The 18,436-nt window shown below is 37.5% G+C and overlaps 1 protein-coding gene across 1 annotated transcript in view; it reads left to right on the top strand.

The window, feature by feature from the left end:
* Nucleotides 1-1,716: 1,716 nt before the first annotated feature.
* Nucleotides 1,717-18,436, top strand: part of RBM20 (RNA binding motif protein 20) — a 236,296-nt gene continuing 219,576 nt past the window's right edge. Inside the window, exon 1 of the mRNA XM_027851849.1 lies at nucleotides 1,717-1,931. Within this exon, the coding sequence (XP_027707650.1) occupies nucleotides 1,717-1,931 (215 nt within the window). The remainder of the gene's footprint in view (nucleotides 1,932-18,436) is intronic.

Below are 18,436 nucleotides of genomic sequence, written 5' to 3'. Positions count from 1 at the left end.
TTAAGGAATTTGCAAACCTTAAAGTGCTACATAAATGCCTGTGTTGGAAAGGACTTTGGAGACCATCTAGTTAAATATCCTCATAGGAAACTAACTCCCACCAAGATCAAGAAGCTTGCTCAAGGTCAACCAAAAGCTGGGTTTTCAAACTCAGATGTTGACTCTAAATAGTGCCTTTTTCTTATACCACTCTTTACTGGAGTCAGGAGACACCAAGGGTTAAAGTGGTACATGACTGAGTTATTATTAATCCTCTTTATGAACCATAATTAATATCAATTGCTGCCTTATAATACAAAATCCTTGCATAGCATCCTCTACTCCACTGACTCTTACGTAAAACTTAGCGTCTCTTAGTCCTTTCTAGGAAGCAGCAATGATAGCCATCATTGTCATCAATAATAAGTAGCATTTATCATGACATTTACTATGTGCCAGACACTGGCACTAGAGGTACAAAGAATGGCAAAAAAGCGCTTCCTGCTCTTAAGGATCCCACAGTCTAATGGAGGAGGCAATCTGCATATAACTCGATATACATATAAGACATATTCACTGTGAATGGAAGGTAATTTCAGAGGGAAGGCGCTAGCGGACGGGAGATGAGGTGGAATTGGAAAGGCCTCTCGCAGAAGGTGGGATTTGAGCTGAGAATCTGGAACGGAACCTGGGGCATTCGAGGGATGCAGGTGTTCCCAGCCAGTTCCAGGCCCTTAGGACCTGGGAAATCTAGACCAAGGCCCCCATACTAGGCTCTTTCTTAGGATGGGAACCATAGTGGTAAGATACGATATATTTCTTTTTGCATGGGAGTGGATGGCTTGTGGTGTCTAAAGAGGGGGTATTTTTGTACTCTCGGGCCTTCTTCTTGGCCCTGCGCTATGCTACGACTGCCTCCACCCGGATTGATGCAGAGGGTCTGCATGTCCCCGGGATAAGTCTCCTGCCTTCCACTGTCAAGGCGAGCTCTGCGCCCAGACTGTGCCTCCCGGCTAACCGGCTTAGGTCTGCGCCAGGACTGAGCCTCCCCTCAAGGATAGTTCTGCATCTCTCTCCGCCAGCCTCGGGACTCTACGCCCTCAGTACCCCCTCCCAACTAAGCAGGTTAGGGCTGTGCGCCCTTCTGCCTTCCTCCGAGGGCTCGACTACGTCTGGCGCTCCTCTCCCTTTGGATAGCTCTGCGCCCTCCCGGCCTGTGCTTCTACCGTGGCTAGCGCTGGGCTCTCGCTACCTTCCCATCCGCCTCGGCTCCGTGGGGGGCTCCTCTCTATTGGGGCCAACGTCCCCCATCCCCCATCGCTCCCTTGTACTGGTAGCTATGCCACAATGCTGTTCCCAGTCTGGGGACAGTCCCCGTCCCTGAACCAAGAGACCTGCCGCCCCCAGCTCGGCCGGGGTTTGGGAGTGAGGGACTACACAGCGGAGGAGGAGGAGGAGGAGAAGGAGGAGGCGGCAGCGGCACCTCCTCCCCTCTCTTCCCTCCCCCTCCCCCTCCTGCTCTCCCTCCCTTCTGCCCCTTCCCTCCCCCTCCTCCCCTCTCGCCTCTCCCCTCCCCTCCCCTCACGGTGCCGCGCAGCGGGGAAGGACAAGGGGACTGCAGCGGGCCGGTGCGGACCCCGGGCACTTTGCGCACCGGGGATCGCCCCCTTCGGTCTCCGCTCGTCCTCCACTTCCTTCTCGCCTCTCGCTGCCTCGTCCCGGGCGGTCTATCGCCGCATGGTGCTGGCCGCAGCCATGAGCCAGGAGCCGGAGACCAGCGGCCGCGAGCAACCCGACAGAGATGCCCGCACCCTGGCTGCCTCCGCAACCGCCGCCCCCCCAGGACTCCTGGGACCCCCGGGCCACCGAGGAATGCAGCAGCCGCTGCTGCCGCCACCTCTGCCGCCGCCACCACCGGCGCCTCAGGCCGCCTTGCCTCAGATTCTCCAAAAGTAAGAGGATGGGGAGGAGGGTGTCGTGTGTTTGTGTGTGTGTGTGTGTGTGTGTGTGTGTGTGTGTGTGTGCGCGTGTATAGGCACACCCTTTAGATACCCCCTTTCTTTGCTTCATCCTCCACCCCAAACGGTATTTTTGCTATGCTTTCTCTACGGTTTATGGCCAAGACAAGTTTTCTTGAGGGGAGATATGCCTCTTATTTGAATTATTCTGGCTCTGCGTGTATGTGTGTGTCTTTGTGTGTGTGTTTGCAGGGATGGGGGTGGGGGCGGGAAGGGAAATACCTTAAGCAGCACATCAGTCCACAGGGGTGCAGACAGACCTGTTTCCCCATCTCCTTGTCCTCCTTATTCAAGGGATGTTCCTGGAATTCTTCCAGGCTGGAACAACTCAAATCAGAGGAAAATCACAGCAGAGCAGCTCGCCTTTTGGTGAGCTCCCTGGGAGCTTCACTGGGGCATGTGGATATTGGTGTGTACTGTTTTTGTATGCGTTGTGTGTCACACACAATTCCTTTAATTGTAGGCAGAGAACAAAACAAGGAGATTGGGTGATGGTGGGTGAGGAAGATTTTAAGCAATTCTTTTTGTTTGTCTTCGATTTCCCCAAATAAAGACAAACTCCTTTCTTAGGAAGATCCTCTTCACCAGAGGAGCTCAGACATATAAGCTGTTTTCTCGCATTTATGTCGAATGCCATCTTGTAGTCATTGTGAACAGTCACTTTTGGGGTGAATTTTGGGGTTCTCTTTTACTGGAATGTAAATAGTTGGTAGTTTGTAGATGTTAAAAAATGTTGAAAACATTTTAAGGGTCACTTGGGAAAGGAGAGCAGGCGAAAAGTCCAAGGTAGCATGGATTATTTTTGCTCAGTTTGAATTTTTCAGGCATTGGTTTTAAGGCCTACTGGGCTGATACCTTTCTATATTCCCTTCGAGGTATACATGCCTCTTTCCTGTAATGAAGTATTCAAATTGGTTTTAAGAAATGTTAGAAAGTATGAATTCGAAGTATGTGGGAGAAACGGGACAATCAGAGAATTATATAAGAATATAATAAAGCTTTATACTGAGCATACCCAGGAGATGTGTTTTAATGTCCTATCCAAGACGGCTTTTTTCAAAAATAATTGTTTTGGCACTTGGAATTACACAAACTTATTAAAATGTATTAAAACATATCCAGACATTATGAATAAGTGGCAGTAAATTTAAATTCCTCTGCTTTGAGGACTGGCATATAGATCAGTGAGAAAACAGGGAAAATTTATGTTTGTCACCAAAGTTCTTTGACATCATGACATCTGCAGAGTGTTTTCAGATTTCTTTTTGGAGAGGCAAAGTAAATAGTTTCTACAGTAATAAAGTTGGTTTTAGTGTTTCACTAATAACCACTTTTTGCTTTAATTGGACATCGTGTGAAACTTTCAACAGTTGGTGACTTTGGAAATGAATATTTTTATGTAATTGCTTCTATTTTTCTGAAAGCATAATTGTTATTTCAAATATGACTTGAAATATATTTTACAGATCATGTAACTTAATATTTTAACCCTCAATGAAGACATAAATCATCCCAAGAATATTCTTTCAATATAATGTGAATTTAAAAAAAAACTAAATTAACCATAGTTAATTGAAAAATTTCTAATGTCTTTACTTGTAGAACCAACATGTAAAGTGAAATTATGTTTCACCATATAGTTTATTGAAATCATTTTAGCATGATAATTTGTAAACTTTTCATGCCGTTTACTTTTAACTGGAAAAAATGAGAAACATTTATTTTTTATAAAATCCATATTTGCACGACTGTCTATGAAATGTAGCTTGAGTCTGAGGGTTTTGGAGGAAATTAATCACTTAAAATTGAATTTTAATTGCCATATGTATAATATTTCCCCCTCTCTCCCTTCTCCCGTCTCCATTCCCAAAGGCTTCCTCCTCATTTAAAGAAGCACATCTTTGGAATGTCTTGCTTAAAAAAAATAAGGATGAGTTTTTCGAAGATGGCCCCTGCTGCCCGTAATCCTAGCTGTAGGCATCAAGGAACACTTTTCTTCTTTTGGGTATGGGTAATGGCGCAAAATGCAGGTGCAAAGTCCAGGGACCAATGAGTTTTTGTCAGTGAGAGCTGATGTTTATGTTTCAGAATCTTTCTTTAGAAGGATGATTTGGGACCTGTCATCCCCTCTCTACATGCTCTAATACCACTGGAACTAGGCATAAAATGGCAAGCCTTACAGGTTCATCTTTAATGCGCTGAAATTCAATCTGGTTATTTTGAAGCAACGTTTGCATGATTCAATCTGAGCCACCATCTTTATATTATAATTAGTCGCTCTTTACACTGCCATCTTTGAAAAAAGGTTATAGAGTTAGATTCCACCACAGAGTGAACAATTCAACTTTTTTGGTTGGTACATATTTTGAAGGGAAGTTCGTAAACTAACATTTTAGTTAAATTCTCAATGAGAGGAATACGTAGATATTTCAAATGTTTGGTTTTTTTTTAGGGGACTTTACCCCCTCCTATTTATAAAGTGAAATAATTAAGTACATTTGTGGAGAAGGATTTTGATTTGCTTAAATAAGATGGATACAGTAATCTTGGTGTGAAGGACTATGGGGATACTTTCACCTACATACTTTGTTAATATTTGCCGACTTTCGTAGTAATGTTAAAGACTGATAAAATATGAGTGCAGCCTCATAATCTCAAGCAGCGTTTAAAGTAGCCTTACAGACATGTGTAGTGAAATTCCAACATAACAAGAGTTTGAGATGTGACTAATGGAAACCGGTATCATTGCTTTATTGTAAAAGCTTATACAAAACCATCATCATTTATCTTTGTTTTGTTGGAGTAGAAGTTCTTACGGTTTTTTTTGGTGTGTGTGTGTGTATCATGGATCACTTCGGTAATCTGATGAAGCCTATGGACCCCTACTTGTCAAAATAATTTTTAAAAAATCAGCAATAGAAGGAAATGCTAAATTTCAGTTAGAAGTTAGTGAAAATAAAGGTGTTAATTTTTTTCCCATCCAAATTCACACATCTTCCTGAAATCTATCCACAGACCTACAGGTTAAGAAACCCTGTGTTAGAAGCTACTACTTTTCAGTATGTTTCATTTTCTTACTATTGTACTATAAGCTTATGAGTATTGGTTCTATCCTACCCTCTCCCTATCACCTTCCTTTAATTATTAAGTCATTAGGAGGTTGCAGGCATTTACAAGAGTGATAATAATGCTTTTTTGTGTATGATAGTGCTTTTCACTTTAAAAAAAATCAGTTAAAGGAAATTGAAAGCATCATCTTACTGAGTTTAAATGAATAATCAAACCACTTTGACGAAAGATCATCAAAGTAATACACAAGGTAGATCTGGTGTAAGTTTAGACAATCAGAAGCTAAAATTTTATGACTTGACTGACAAGAAATACTTATTTTGATACCAGACAAAGACATATGGAATGGCTGGTAAATGTGTCTGGATATTTTACATGGATTCTTCTGGTGAGAAAATACTAATATTTTCTTTCCGATGATACGGAATATTTTTTCTTGCTGCTCTTCAACCCCATTTTCTTATTGATTTATGAGCTATTATATGACTTGTGCTTTTGTCTAATAATAAAAAAATTGTTTTTTTTTGAAAAATTCCCATCTAAGTGAAATAGTCATACCATTCTACATGATGAGCATAGAAATTACAAAAAGTATTTTTATGATGTGAACACATTTTTATGAAGTGAACAAATGCATGAATTTTCTAAACTATATAAGTGAAACGTAGCAGCATATGTGGGGCTGATTCGTTATAACAGCGAGTATTTTATAAGTAGATATTGCTATGTTTATTGGCCTTTAAAATGTTAATTGATAAGCAATAAAAACATGTAAAATAATAAATGTTTGTTTTGCATTTGATAGACTGAGTCACCTTACCTTTATGTGTGTGGATCATAAAAATACTTTGTATCCTACAGTTTTGTTTTCTAATGTTCAGAGTTATATGAATAACAGTGAGATGAGATACCTTCACTATCTTCAGAACAAGCAAAGTGGACACCTTATTATAAATGTAGAACACAGGAAAAGTAAATAGTAATTTCAGAGAACTGTGAGAGTAGCGGCAGAATACAAGCAACAATAGCAAGAATTTGTAGCAAGGGTGCATTAACTTTGAAAGACATGCTTAAGATTTGTGTAATTCAGAGAAGGAAATTAAGAGTTTGCCAAAGAAGAATATTACTTCAACAGTAAAGTTTAGTGCTTTTCAGCATTAAATTTTGTCTTTAGGAAAGACAGAATTTCAGACATCTGTGTTTTAAAAATCTCATCAGTTTGGGCCAGTTTTAGGGGGAACAAGGATACACATGTTGGAAGAATTTTGAAAATTTTAAATACCATTTTAAAGTGCACATAAGACAGGCATTCGGCAGGGCAAAACATCTGATAGGATTAAATCACTTTACTCAAAAGAGGGAAAGGCAGAGGCAAACTTGATTCCTGCCTTTCTCAAGTCTCTTCTTAGTCTAGGAAGACTAAGGGACAATAACAGGTTTTTTTTTGGGGGGGGAAGGGTAGTTGTTTTCATTTGATTGTTTTTAGGAAAATTTGCCTTCATTGTCTATTTGGCACACAGGATTGGTATTTAGATAAGTGTAGTTATCCAGTTAGGAGTTTTTTTCAAGTCCCTAGAGAGGTCAGTAATATGAAATGTAGTGCATTATTCTCATTAGTCATGGTAAGGGGCTTTATTACACATGGTGCACAGAGCTGTTATTAAACTGTATTTAAACTGATGCCATGGGGGAAAAGAACCGTTTCTCTGTGTGCGCTCATATTCTTCTGTCACTTCTGTTTTGCTCTTTCCTTGCCTTTTTGCGAAGCTGGAGGTTTCAAAATCCTAGCTCTAGAAGTAGTCTGAACTGCATAGTCTTCTTATATGTTCTTAGATTTCTGGCAAAAGCTCAGGGTGCTATTCAAAGTGAAACAAGGCCAAACTGTTGAGCTTTTTTCCCCTTTTCCTAATCTTCTTTTCTTTTTCTTTCTCCCTTCTTTCATTGTCTTCCTTCCTTCTTCCCTCCTTCCCTCCCCTTTCCTTTCCTCTTTCCTTCCTTCTTCCTTCCTTCCTTCTTTTCCTCTTTCCTTCCTTCCTTCTTCCCTTCCCTCTCTTCCTCCTCCTCTTCCAACCAAATCCAATAATATCCCCACCTCCTTTCCCTGGCTAGCTGCAAGGATTAGTTCTCAATAAAGAACTTAGTACAATCAAATTAATAACTAGTCAAGAAGCAATATTGTGATGATGTTGGACTTTGAGTTTGGCCCATGGATTATAGAATAAAAAAAAGAAAAGTAAACAAAGATGGTTGGTCTAGAGTCCCAAAGAAAGAAAATATAAGCAGAACCTATTTCATCATCCTACCTACCTCCAGTACACCTTGCCTGTCAGGAGCTAGAAAAAGACTCTCATTCTACAATATCTTATTTAATCTGATTTTTGTTGGCAGCCACAGCAATGACTTGGAGGGCCCAGCCAATGTGTACGTCCTTTTGTACATTTTAGTATGGAGAATTGTTGCTAAGTTTTACTGCTGGAATGGGTGATAACCATATTTGGAGTTAGAATATGGCAAACTTTTGCAGAGAGCAAAGTAGAGTAATCTGTGTTTCAAAATAAGGGTAAAGAAGCTAATGTGTGGTTCACATAAAGAAGCATGTGACAAAATAGTGGGGAATTTCCATTTTATTCCACCAAAGTTGACTGGGTCTCGGATATATGACTGTTCTCTATATGGGAAACCCAATACTTCTTTTCTGCAGTTCCCACTGGTGAGAAGGTTGGGAAATGTTTGCTTTAATTAAGAAGTTGGATTTTTAATCGAGTGTGTGAATTTGATCTCTGAAGCTGTGGTGGGCATGTTAGTGCTGTGCAGATGTGCTCTTGCGTGATGGGTGGGCAGGACAGAACAGAACCAGGAAAGAGAAATTCTAAAAGATTCCTTCTTTTACAGGGGAAATATAGCTGGTTATGGTTGGGTTCATTACTGTTATTTGGGGAGAGAATAAAGGGGAAAATGTTATTTTAGTTTGGGTTAGTGCGCAGCCAATCAATAAGCACTGTTTAAAGTCTTCCCAGTCAAATAATGCAGTCATATTCACTGATTCCCCTTTTTCCTCTCGTCTCTTCTGGTCTTTCAAAATCCCCTGGTGGTTTAGGAGAAAATTTTTCCCTCTTGTTGACAGCAAATCAGTAGGGGCAATGGTGGTATACATTGATGCTAATGCAATTTATAGGCAAAAAGGGGACAATTGAATAACTTGTCTTAAACAGTAAGACCACACTCTATAGTTCGCATTGCTTTCTAAAGGCTTCCGTTGTGTTTGGAGGTAGAAGCAGCAGACTTGGTGGTATGCATGGATTGGATTTCCCCCCCTGAAAACAATTTTCATGCTTCTTTTCTACTTCATATTGCATTTCGTTAAGGATACCCCTGAATTGTCATTTACTCAAGACTCTTCCTTCACACTTGATTTTCTCTTGATTAGATCAATCATCTGTTGAGACAAAGACAAAACAGCTCACAATGTCCCAAATTGAAAAACCACTATGTGCTGTTGAGATATTTTAAATATTTTTTGGAGAGGGCAATGCACCTATAGATACTTTGCTATATGCATGCATATGCATAGATATCACAGTGTGTATTTATTAATTTAAAGCAAATATAGTCATTAAATAACAGTAAAATCTTGCTAAGGACCTACTTCGATGAATAAAAATACATTCTGAAGGATAATTATAAAATTTTACTTTGGAAACGACTAAAGTCATCTAGTTCAACCTCTAATCATCACGATTCCCTTCTATAACATCCTTAAGAAATGGCCATCTGCAATCTGAAGACTTCTAGTGACAATGAACTAACTACCTTTCAAAGCAAGTGATTCCTTTTTTGTGCAATTCTAATTATTAGGAATCTTTTCCTTAAGTCGAAACAAAATGTATTGTCCTGTAATTTCCACCTGCTGGCCACCTATCTGCCTACTAGGAACCAGACAAACAAACCTTGTCCGTTTACTACATGTTGACCTTTCACATATTTAAAGACAACACTCATGTCCCCCTCAATCTTCTCTTCTCTTGGCTAAACAGTTACAGTTCCTTCACATAATCCTTGTAGCTTTTTTAACTTTATTGCTGGCTGTTAGAATTGACGTGAGAAGACAGTCTGTTGTGTAATGAGGCAAGAGGGTTTGGGTGATTTTATTTTGAAGCTGTATTATCAGAAGTGGTCTTTTGAGTAGATAAATTGTTGTACCAAAAAATTTAGGTGATGCTGGAGTTTGTCAAATATAAGAAATGAGTATCTTTCCTGAAAATTAATTCCAAACAAAATAATGCCTTTAAGTGAATCATAGAGGAAAGAACACCGAGCTGAGTGTCATGAGGTCTGGGTTTGAGAGCTGGTTTTGCCATTTATTAGCTGTGTGACCTAAGATAAGCTTTGCCACCTCTTTGGTCCTTAATTTGACTTCTGTAAAATTGGTGGAACTAAGTTGTTTCTAACATTAACATCCTAGAACTGTATGACAGAACATGTAAAATATTTAGTGATCTTGATCAAAATATAGTAGCATTTATCTCTTATCACTTGAAAACTTTTAGGTATATGGGCACTTACCTATAAAGGTCACACTAGTTGTATGACCCTGGGCAAGTTACTTAATCTCTGTTTACCTCAGTTTCCTCAACTGTAAAATGGGAAAGATAATAATAGCATCTTTCCCCTGGTTTGTTGTGAGGGTCAAATGAGATAATATTTGTAAAGTGCTTAATACAGTGTCTGGCACAAAGTAGGTGCTATGTAAATGCTTATTCCCTCTCTATAAGTTAAATAAAACACGAATGGCCAGATAAATGCTTTTTCTGTTATTTACAAAGAGCATCACTCATGACCTAATTCCGTTAACTCTGTGATTCAAAGATATGTATAGTAATGTTAGAAAAAAATTAGATTATCCTTTTTTAAATTTGGGAATTTTCAGTTCAAATGATTATTTTGGAGAACTAGATTATTATGATTTAATTTACAAAAAGGATAGTATTATTTACTTAAGAAAACATTCATCAATGATTATATGTTTAATGTGGAACATGGTGTGCTAGAAGGACAGTCTTAAGATTTTCCCTTGATAGGAAATTTGCTTGTGAGGCATGCAAAAGCATTAACGATATACATTTGTATTGTAATCAGTATTTACTGTGCATTGATCTATATTGTGCTTTGAGCAGGTGTTGTTCACAAGAAAATTTCCTTTTTTTACCTAGGAAATTTCCAGAATTTCTCTACTTCTTCTGAGGGGTTAGAGTGCTTATTATAAATTGGTATAGGCCTGAATCTTGCATATGTGACTTATTTTTTTCCTTAAGCCTGCAGATGCCACTGGAACTCACATGTGCTGTCATTTTCCAGGCAGTCACATAGTTGATCATATTCACCATGTCCTAGGACATTAGAGAATCTTGATTTAATATTCAAAAAGTCCTAAAAATGTCTTTGAGAAAAGAAAGGGGATGAGTTATGTTATGATTTATAGTTCGTTTATTTTTTAAAAATATTTTTTATTGTGTTTGGGCTTATTAATCCCTTTATTTAGAATCCTGAAATTGCCCTCAGGTCCAGGCTTTTCATTTTACATATGAAAAAACTGAGACCCAGAGGGATAAAGTGATTGGCCCAAGGTCATGCTATGACTCAGTGTCAGAGTTAGTATTAAAACCTAGATCTCTTGAATTCTGGACCCATATGTTTTACACTATGCTATGCTTTTCAGGGTTTCTAGAAACAGAGAGAAAGGAACATAAGCTGTTTGTGAATTAGTCATTGATCCTTTTAGCTATGGTCTGCCAGTCTTCCCCCATCATGATTCAGCAAAGTACTCTTCAATGTTTCCAATCAACTCTTTGCATTTCCTAGGTCCCCCTAATCATGAGCTTGGCTTTCCACACTTTGGCAGTAGATATGCTCTCTCAAGGTAACCTTCCAAATTTTGCCCTCTTGCCAAGGAGAAATTTAGCATCACCCTGTCTCTTTCTAGCTCAAGGTTAGCTTTCAATGAACATGCAGTTATAGTCTCTTTAATGGGCAGAAAACACAGACCCTGTTTTCAGCCATCCTGAAGGCTTTCTGTTGCACCTCTCTCTTTTAACATTGAAAAGTGAAGTATACAGTGAAGGGTTATTTTTAATAGCTTTATTAACCAGAAAATAATTTAATTTATTGATCTAAAGTTTTTCACATACTTGCAATGACTATTTTATATAACTATTATTAATGTAAAAGCCCAAAATTTTAGGTAAGTTTATGGATTATGTACCTGCTATTGAGATAGAAATTGCGAATTAGTTTAAAACAGAATACTTGGGATGGTGAAACCAAAAATTTAGTAGATCAAGCTTTATTTAATTCCGCTATGGACAAAACTCTATGCTAAGTGCTGTGGGGGATACAAAAGTCAGAAAGACATAGAAAATAGGCTTCTTTATGGAGCTTACCATTTAGTGGAATGCATAAGGCATATGCAAAAATAACTAATATGATGTAGGACATAACTGAATAAGAGAGGTGCAAACTGTTACACAGAACAAATAATACAACCTTACATTTTAGAAATAAAACATATGTGTCCACAAATATTTTCATAAGCTTGCTGAGTTTCCATTAGCCCTAACAAAAACTTGATGGTTTCCCAGTCACTGGATTGTGCTCAGAGTCTATTCCTACCAAACCTCTCCAGCTGAAAGCTAAGTTCAATAAAGAGGAATATAAGATTTTTTAAAAAATATTATATTCACATACCAGACAGTCAGACTGTCATTGACTGGAATGGAAATAATTTGAAGCTATTGTAACTTTTATTATCCCATCCAATGTTTCAGACACCCTCTTAAGCATCTTGAGGCTGAATTGGCTCTTTGTTGAAGGTCTTTATCAACTATTTCAGTCACTAGCCCAATCTGGCTTAAAATGGGTGATGAGCTGCTCTGCAGCCTAATCTTGGAGTGTCCTGAAGCTTGTTGCTGACTCTCACTTTGTTCATCTTTTTTAGATTTAAGTTACATATCTATTTTTACGTAAGCCAAATAAGTGCCCTTGGTCCCATACACAAAATATGATGGGGACTTTAGTAAAAAGAGCCCCATAAAATGGTCAGTGAGAATTGCATTTTAGTCTCGGCTTTGCTAGTAATCATTTAACACTATGCCTTAGTTTCCCCCACCTATAATATAGTGTCATAGAAATAATAGGATTTAGAGCTGGAAGGTTTTTTAGAGTTCTTCTAGTTCAAGCTCCTCATTCTACAGGTAAAGAAACTGAGTCCCAAGATCACACAGGTAGGAAGCAGTCAGACAATAATACAAAAATAGGTTCACTAACTTCAAATCCTATGATTTATTCACTGTTCCAAGCTGACTGCTAGCCTGACCAGGATATTCTGAGAATAAAAGTGATCATTTTGGTAAAAGACCTGGATTTTGGGGGCAGAGCAGAGGCAGTTAAGGAAATCCTATGTAAATTCACGATGTAATATGATTACTATACTGTTATAAATACTTGTGCCTTTAACGGTAAGTGTTGATGCTGGCAAAACATAATAGTTATTGACGCATATGATATTCTAATACAAAGATATGCATGAAACTAATTTGAAAATAAGTAAAATAATTTAAAAAATAAGCAACATAAAGAAAAACCTTTGTTTTTAGGTGTTTGGTTCTAGCTGTATGTGCTCTTATTTTAAACTGACATCCATACCCCATTTTAAATTTCTCAAGCAGTTATAACCAGGCATCTGATATGCATGGCTGGCAAGATCTGAAATTGAGGCTAGGCAGAGTATATAAACAGTTATAATCCTCTCAGCATGTGCTAAAATAATAACAAATATGATCGTTTGATTCAGAAATCGAGTGTATACCAGGATTCCCTAGATCTCTGCCTCAGTTCAAAAAACTGTAGAATGTGTTGGACCTTCGAGATCATTCAGTCCTAACCTTTCAAAGTCTGGAGAAGGAAAGTGACATGCCTAAGAACAATGCAGCTAGTTTGTGATTCATAGTTAGAACCCACAATTCTGGCCTCCATTTGCTTATTTTTAAGATTAAAAGTTAAAGTTTCATTGATTACAAATTTCAATTAAATTTTCATTTCACTTAGTTTTAAATCTGTTTTTAGTGACTATCATATGATGATTATATAATGTGTTTATGTGTCCATAGTGCTCAGGATGAGGTGAGTAAGTGGAGAGGAAAAAAGAGAGGGACTGTCTTTACAGTTTAGTAAAGGGATAAGAAATACATAGACACACACACAGACAGACACACGTACATAGAAGAGAACACACAATAATACATAGCACTAGAGAGCTATAGACCAGTGCCATATGAAGTCTAAGAGGTTACTAATATGGGGGTGAAGGGTGTCTAAATTGGAATTCAAAGCGGGGATTCTTAACTTGAACTTGTTTTTGTTGCCCCCCCACCCCATTTTGGGAACTATATTTCAGTATAATTGGCTTCCTTTCTATTTCTGTGTATTTTATTCTATTTATTTAAAAATATTCTGAGAAGGGGACCATAGACTTTAACAGATAGCCAGAGAGGTCCGTGACATAAAAAGGGGGAAAAATACTTGCTTTAAAGGATATATCATAACCCAAGAGCTAAAAGGAAACTTAGCAATCATTTAGCCCAGTCTTTTCATTTTGTAGGTGAGGACACTGGGGTGCAAAGTGATGAAGTGACCTGTTTTAGGTCACAAAGGTAATAAGTAGGAGAGCTGTACCTTGATTCCAGGTAATATGACTCTAAACCACTACACAGGTGTTTACAAACTTTCTATAACAATGGTCCATTAAAAAAAAAACAACAACAAACAATGAAAAAGATTACCCACATACTTTTCATAAATCAATCTATGCAAATAATCTTAGCTAGTGTTATATTTTAAAAAATCAAGAATTTGTTATAAATGTTACAATATGCTGATGTAAAATGGGATAAAAATAACAAAATAATGTAAATAAATCCTGCACCACCTTCATTGTCATAGGGTCACAGATTTAGTGATAGAAGAAATATTTGAAGTCTTCTGGCCCTCGTTTGGGGCAGCTAGGTGGCGCAGTGGATAGAGTGCTAGGTCTGGAGTTACTAAATCAGGCCTTCTCCATCTAAAGTTAAACATATTTTTCTTAGAAACCAGAAGTGTGGGGTTACACTGTCAGGGAACAGAATATAATTGGTTTATTGGAGCTGGGAACATCTAAGCTCCTAGTGAGTAGTCAGGTCAAGGCCCCAGGTTGATCATTGGCCACCCATTACTTCTTGGGACATATATAGAAGGGTTTGGTATGACTTTAAATCTCAGCCTTTAATGTAAGGGACCAAGGAATACATCTTCTGGGCCTCCAGTACTTTCTGAAAAAGGCATAGCTACGATAGGCAGCTAACCTCAGTAGTATAGCAGACTTGGGTCTAGTCTCCATTAGATATTAAAAACCAGATACTGTAAGCAGTTTCTTCCTGCTGACCCAGAAAAGATTCCCAAAAGTATTTACAACCACTTTTCCATTCATTTTCACCCAACTTTTTAATGTCTTCTCTATAACTGCTATGATTTTTTGGGGAGGAAGTTAAGCCTAATCAGTAAAAATAGATAAATGATTATTAGGCAGAGTAAAATCAAGAAATCACCTGCAGGTTTGTATAGCTCTACAGCTAAGTCTCTATTAGCATGAATAACAAAAACCATGAAGTAATTTTTTTATTCAAATTTACATTCCATTGGCCTGGAAACAAGTTCTATATTTCACAAAATTTTAACTTCAAATAGTGTAAAATAAAATATACATAACTATCTCATGATCTTCATTACTAGCACTAACTGGGACCTATCTGTATTTTTTTTTTAAATTATTTTTTATTGCTACCTTTTGTTTTTGTTTCACATTCATTTGGAATATATTCCTTCCCAATTTTGCTACACAGCAAGGTATCCATTTTTAATGAATACTAAAAAAGAGAGAGAGGGAAAGAGAGAGAGAGAGAGAGAGACATTTCAAGAAGAACAACACATTAACCATTTCTGACAGTATATGTAATACTTTGTGCCCATAGTCCCCTACTTCTCTACAAGGAAGGGAGGGAAGTATATTTTTCTCAATTCATGTTCAGGAGCCAAACTTGTTCATTATAATTGCACAATTTTCAGGTTTTTAAAAACATGTTATATAATTTTATTGGTAATTCTTGTTTTTATATCACACTCATATCTGAATATATCTTCCTCTGCCACCCAGCAAGCCATTCCTTTTAACAAAAACTAACAAAATACATTGACTGTGTATGTTAATATATAGTATTCCATGTCCACTCGTCCCTCCACTTCTGTAATGAAGTGGAGAGCTGTATTTTCTCAATTCTTCTCTCAAGGCTATTTTTAAAAATACTCATTATACATTTCCCCCTTTCCAGGATGCTACATTCCAGTCAAACTGGCCTTCTTATTCTTTCTCACACATGGTCCTCCTTTTCCCTCTTCATGCCTTTTTCCTGGACATCCTTCATGCATCTACTTTGCTGCTGCACCCTAAAGACAGGAGATCTTTCCCTTTGACATGCAACTGAAACCTCCTACATGGATTTCTTCTCCATTAGAATGTGAGCTCCTATTGCAGGCGCGGCTGCTACGTGGTGCAATGGATAGAGCACTGGGCCAGGAGTCAGAGAGACTCATATACCTGAGTTTAAATCTGGCCTCAGACACTTACTAGCAGTGTGACTCTGGGCAAGTCACAGTTTCCTCATCTGTCAAATGAGCTGGAGAAGGAATGGCAAACCACTCCAGTATCTTTGACAAGAAAACCCCACAAGAGGTCACAAAGAGTCAGATGGCGACTGAAAAAAAGACTCAACAAGTCAGATGGTGGCTGAAAAAAAGATTCAACAACAATTTATAGGCTCCTCTCCTCTCTTGTTCTTTCTTTTCTTCGCTTTTCATCTCCTTTCCAAGATTAGGAAATAGCAAGTTTCACTCTCTTATTCATCCTTTCAACACTAGTATATTCCACTTACCCTTTATCTTTTCTTTATCCTCTTAAAACCCTCAGAGCAGAACCAGTCCAGCACTTGGACCTTAGTTTTTCTAATTTTATTGCCTCAGTACCCTTTAAAGACCGCAACATTCTGAAGACACACTTGTTTCTTTTCTACTGAATCATTATAAAGTCCCTCCAAGTTTTAAGATTAAATTTTAATTTTTTTCAGTCAATGAAAATCTACTCTCTCTCTCTCTGAACTCCCCTCTTCCCTTCATTGAGAAAGAAAAAAAAAACAACTCCATGTTAAAACATAGTCAGAAAAAACAAATTCTGCCTTAGTTTGTGTCCAAAAAAAAATCTGTACTGTGAGTTCATCCCAGCTCTGTTAAGAGGTAAGTAGCATGTTTCATCATGCATCTTCTAGAATTGCGGTTGGTGATTGCCCTAATCAGAGTTCTAAAGTCTTTTAAAATTATCTTTGCAATAGTGGCATCCTTTTATAAATTACTTTTCTGGTTCTTTTTATTTCTTTGTGCATCGATTCATATACATTTCCCAGGTTTCTCTGAAGTCATCTCCATCATTTTTTATAGGACAATAGTATTCCATCACATTTTTTACCATAACTTGTGTCAGTTATTCTCCAATTTCTGCGAACCCCCTCAGTTTTCAGTTCTTTCCAACTACAAAAGAGCTGCTATAAATACTTTTGTACGTATGAATCCTTTTCATTTTTCATTGATCTCTTTGGAATAGAGACCAGAAATGAAACCAGTGGTTTCATTGATCTCTTTGGAATATAGACATAATATTGTTGTCATTATATTGAAGGGTAAGTACTGTTTAATAACTTTTGGGCATGGTTCCCAATTGTTTTTCAAAATGACTGAAGTGGTTTATAGTTCAATCAACATCTCATAAATATATCTGTTTTTCCACAATCCTTTTAGCATTTGTCATTTTCTTTTTTTGTCAACTTTGCCGATCTGATGGGTATAAGGTAGATTCTCTGAGTTGTTTAAATTTGCAGTTCTTTAATTTTTAGTGATTTGTAACATTATATGGCTATTGATAGCTTTGATTTCTTCCTTGGAAAAGTGCTTGTTCATATCTGCGGGCCATTTATTTATTGGGAAATGGCTCTTATTCTTATAAATTTGATTCAGTTCTTTATATAACCTAGAAATATGACCTTTATCAGAGGAACTTACTACAAAAATGTTTCCCATTTACTGGCCTTTCTTCTAATTTTAGCTATATTGGTTTTGTTTGTGCAAAACCTTTTTAATTTTATATATTCAAAATTATCTATTTTACCTCCTGTGATCCTCTCTGTTTCTTGTTTGTTTATTAACTCTTCCCCATACATAGATCTGATAGGTAATTTCATTTTTACTCCTTTAATTTGTTTATAATGTCACCCTTCGTGTCTAATTCACATACCCATTTGGAATTTACATTGGAATATGGTGTGAGATGTTGCTTTCCAGTTTTCCCAGTAGTTTTTGTTCTGAGTTTGTGCTCCAATAGCTGTGATCTTTGGGTTTATCAAACTCCAGGTTACTGTGCTCGTTTGCTGCTGTGTTTTCTAGTGTCTTTATCAAGGTGCTGTATCATGTCAAAAATTTTTTCTTTACCTAATGATATAATCACATGATTTTTGTTGTTCTTGCTATTAATATGTCAGTTATGTTTATAATTTTCTAACATTGAACCAGATCTGCATTCCTGGTATAAATCTAGTCTTATCATAGTGTATAATTTTTTTGATGTTGTAGTCACCGCGCTAAAATTTTAGGCTAAAAATCTAGGTAGCCAAGTAGTGCAGTGGATAGAACACTGGGCTTGGAGTTAGAAAGACCTGAATTTGGGTATAATTTTTATTGCCATGTAGTCTGTAAAAGTTGTGTTTATGTGTTTCTACATTTGTTTGTGAGGTTTTTATGCCATGATATGTGGTCAATTTTGGCAAAAGTACCATGAAACACACACACACACATACTTCTTTCTATTCCCATTAAAAAAATCTCCAGAGGTCTATCATATCTAATTTTTAAAAATATTCTTTTCAGGTCCTTAATAGTATACGGTTTGTCTTATTTATTTTTTAGATTTCTCTAGATCTGAAAGGAATATTTTGAGTTCCCCCACTTTTCTAGTTTTGTTGTTTATTTCTCTCTAGAACTCATTTAAATTTTCCTTTAAATATTCAGATGCTATGGAATTTGGTACATATATGTTTAGTATTGATATTAATTCATTGTGATAATTTTAAGCAAATTATATTTTCTCTGTTTATCTCTTTTTGCTGTTGCTGGGGCAGGTAGATGGCATGGTGGATAGAGTGTTAGTCCTGGAGTCAGGAAGACTCATCTTCCTGAGTTCAGAT

Source organism: Vombatus ursinus, unplaced genomic scaffold (assembly GCF_900497805.2).
Source record: "Vombatus ursinus unplaced genomic scaffold, bare-nosed wombat genome assembly UNPS02009205.1, whole genome shotgun sequence".
In the NCBI taxonomy this organism is placed as follows: Eukaryota; Metazoa; Chordata; class Mammalia; order Diprotodontia; family Vombatidae; genus Vombatus; species Vombatus ursinus.
The sequence above is the reverse complement of the archived record's forward strand: the minus strand, read 5'-3'. Positions and strand labels throughout refer to the sequence as shown.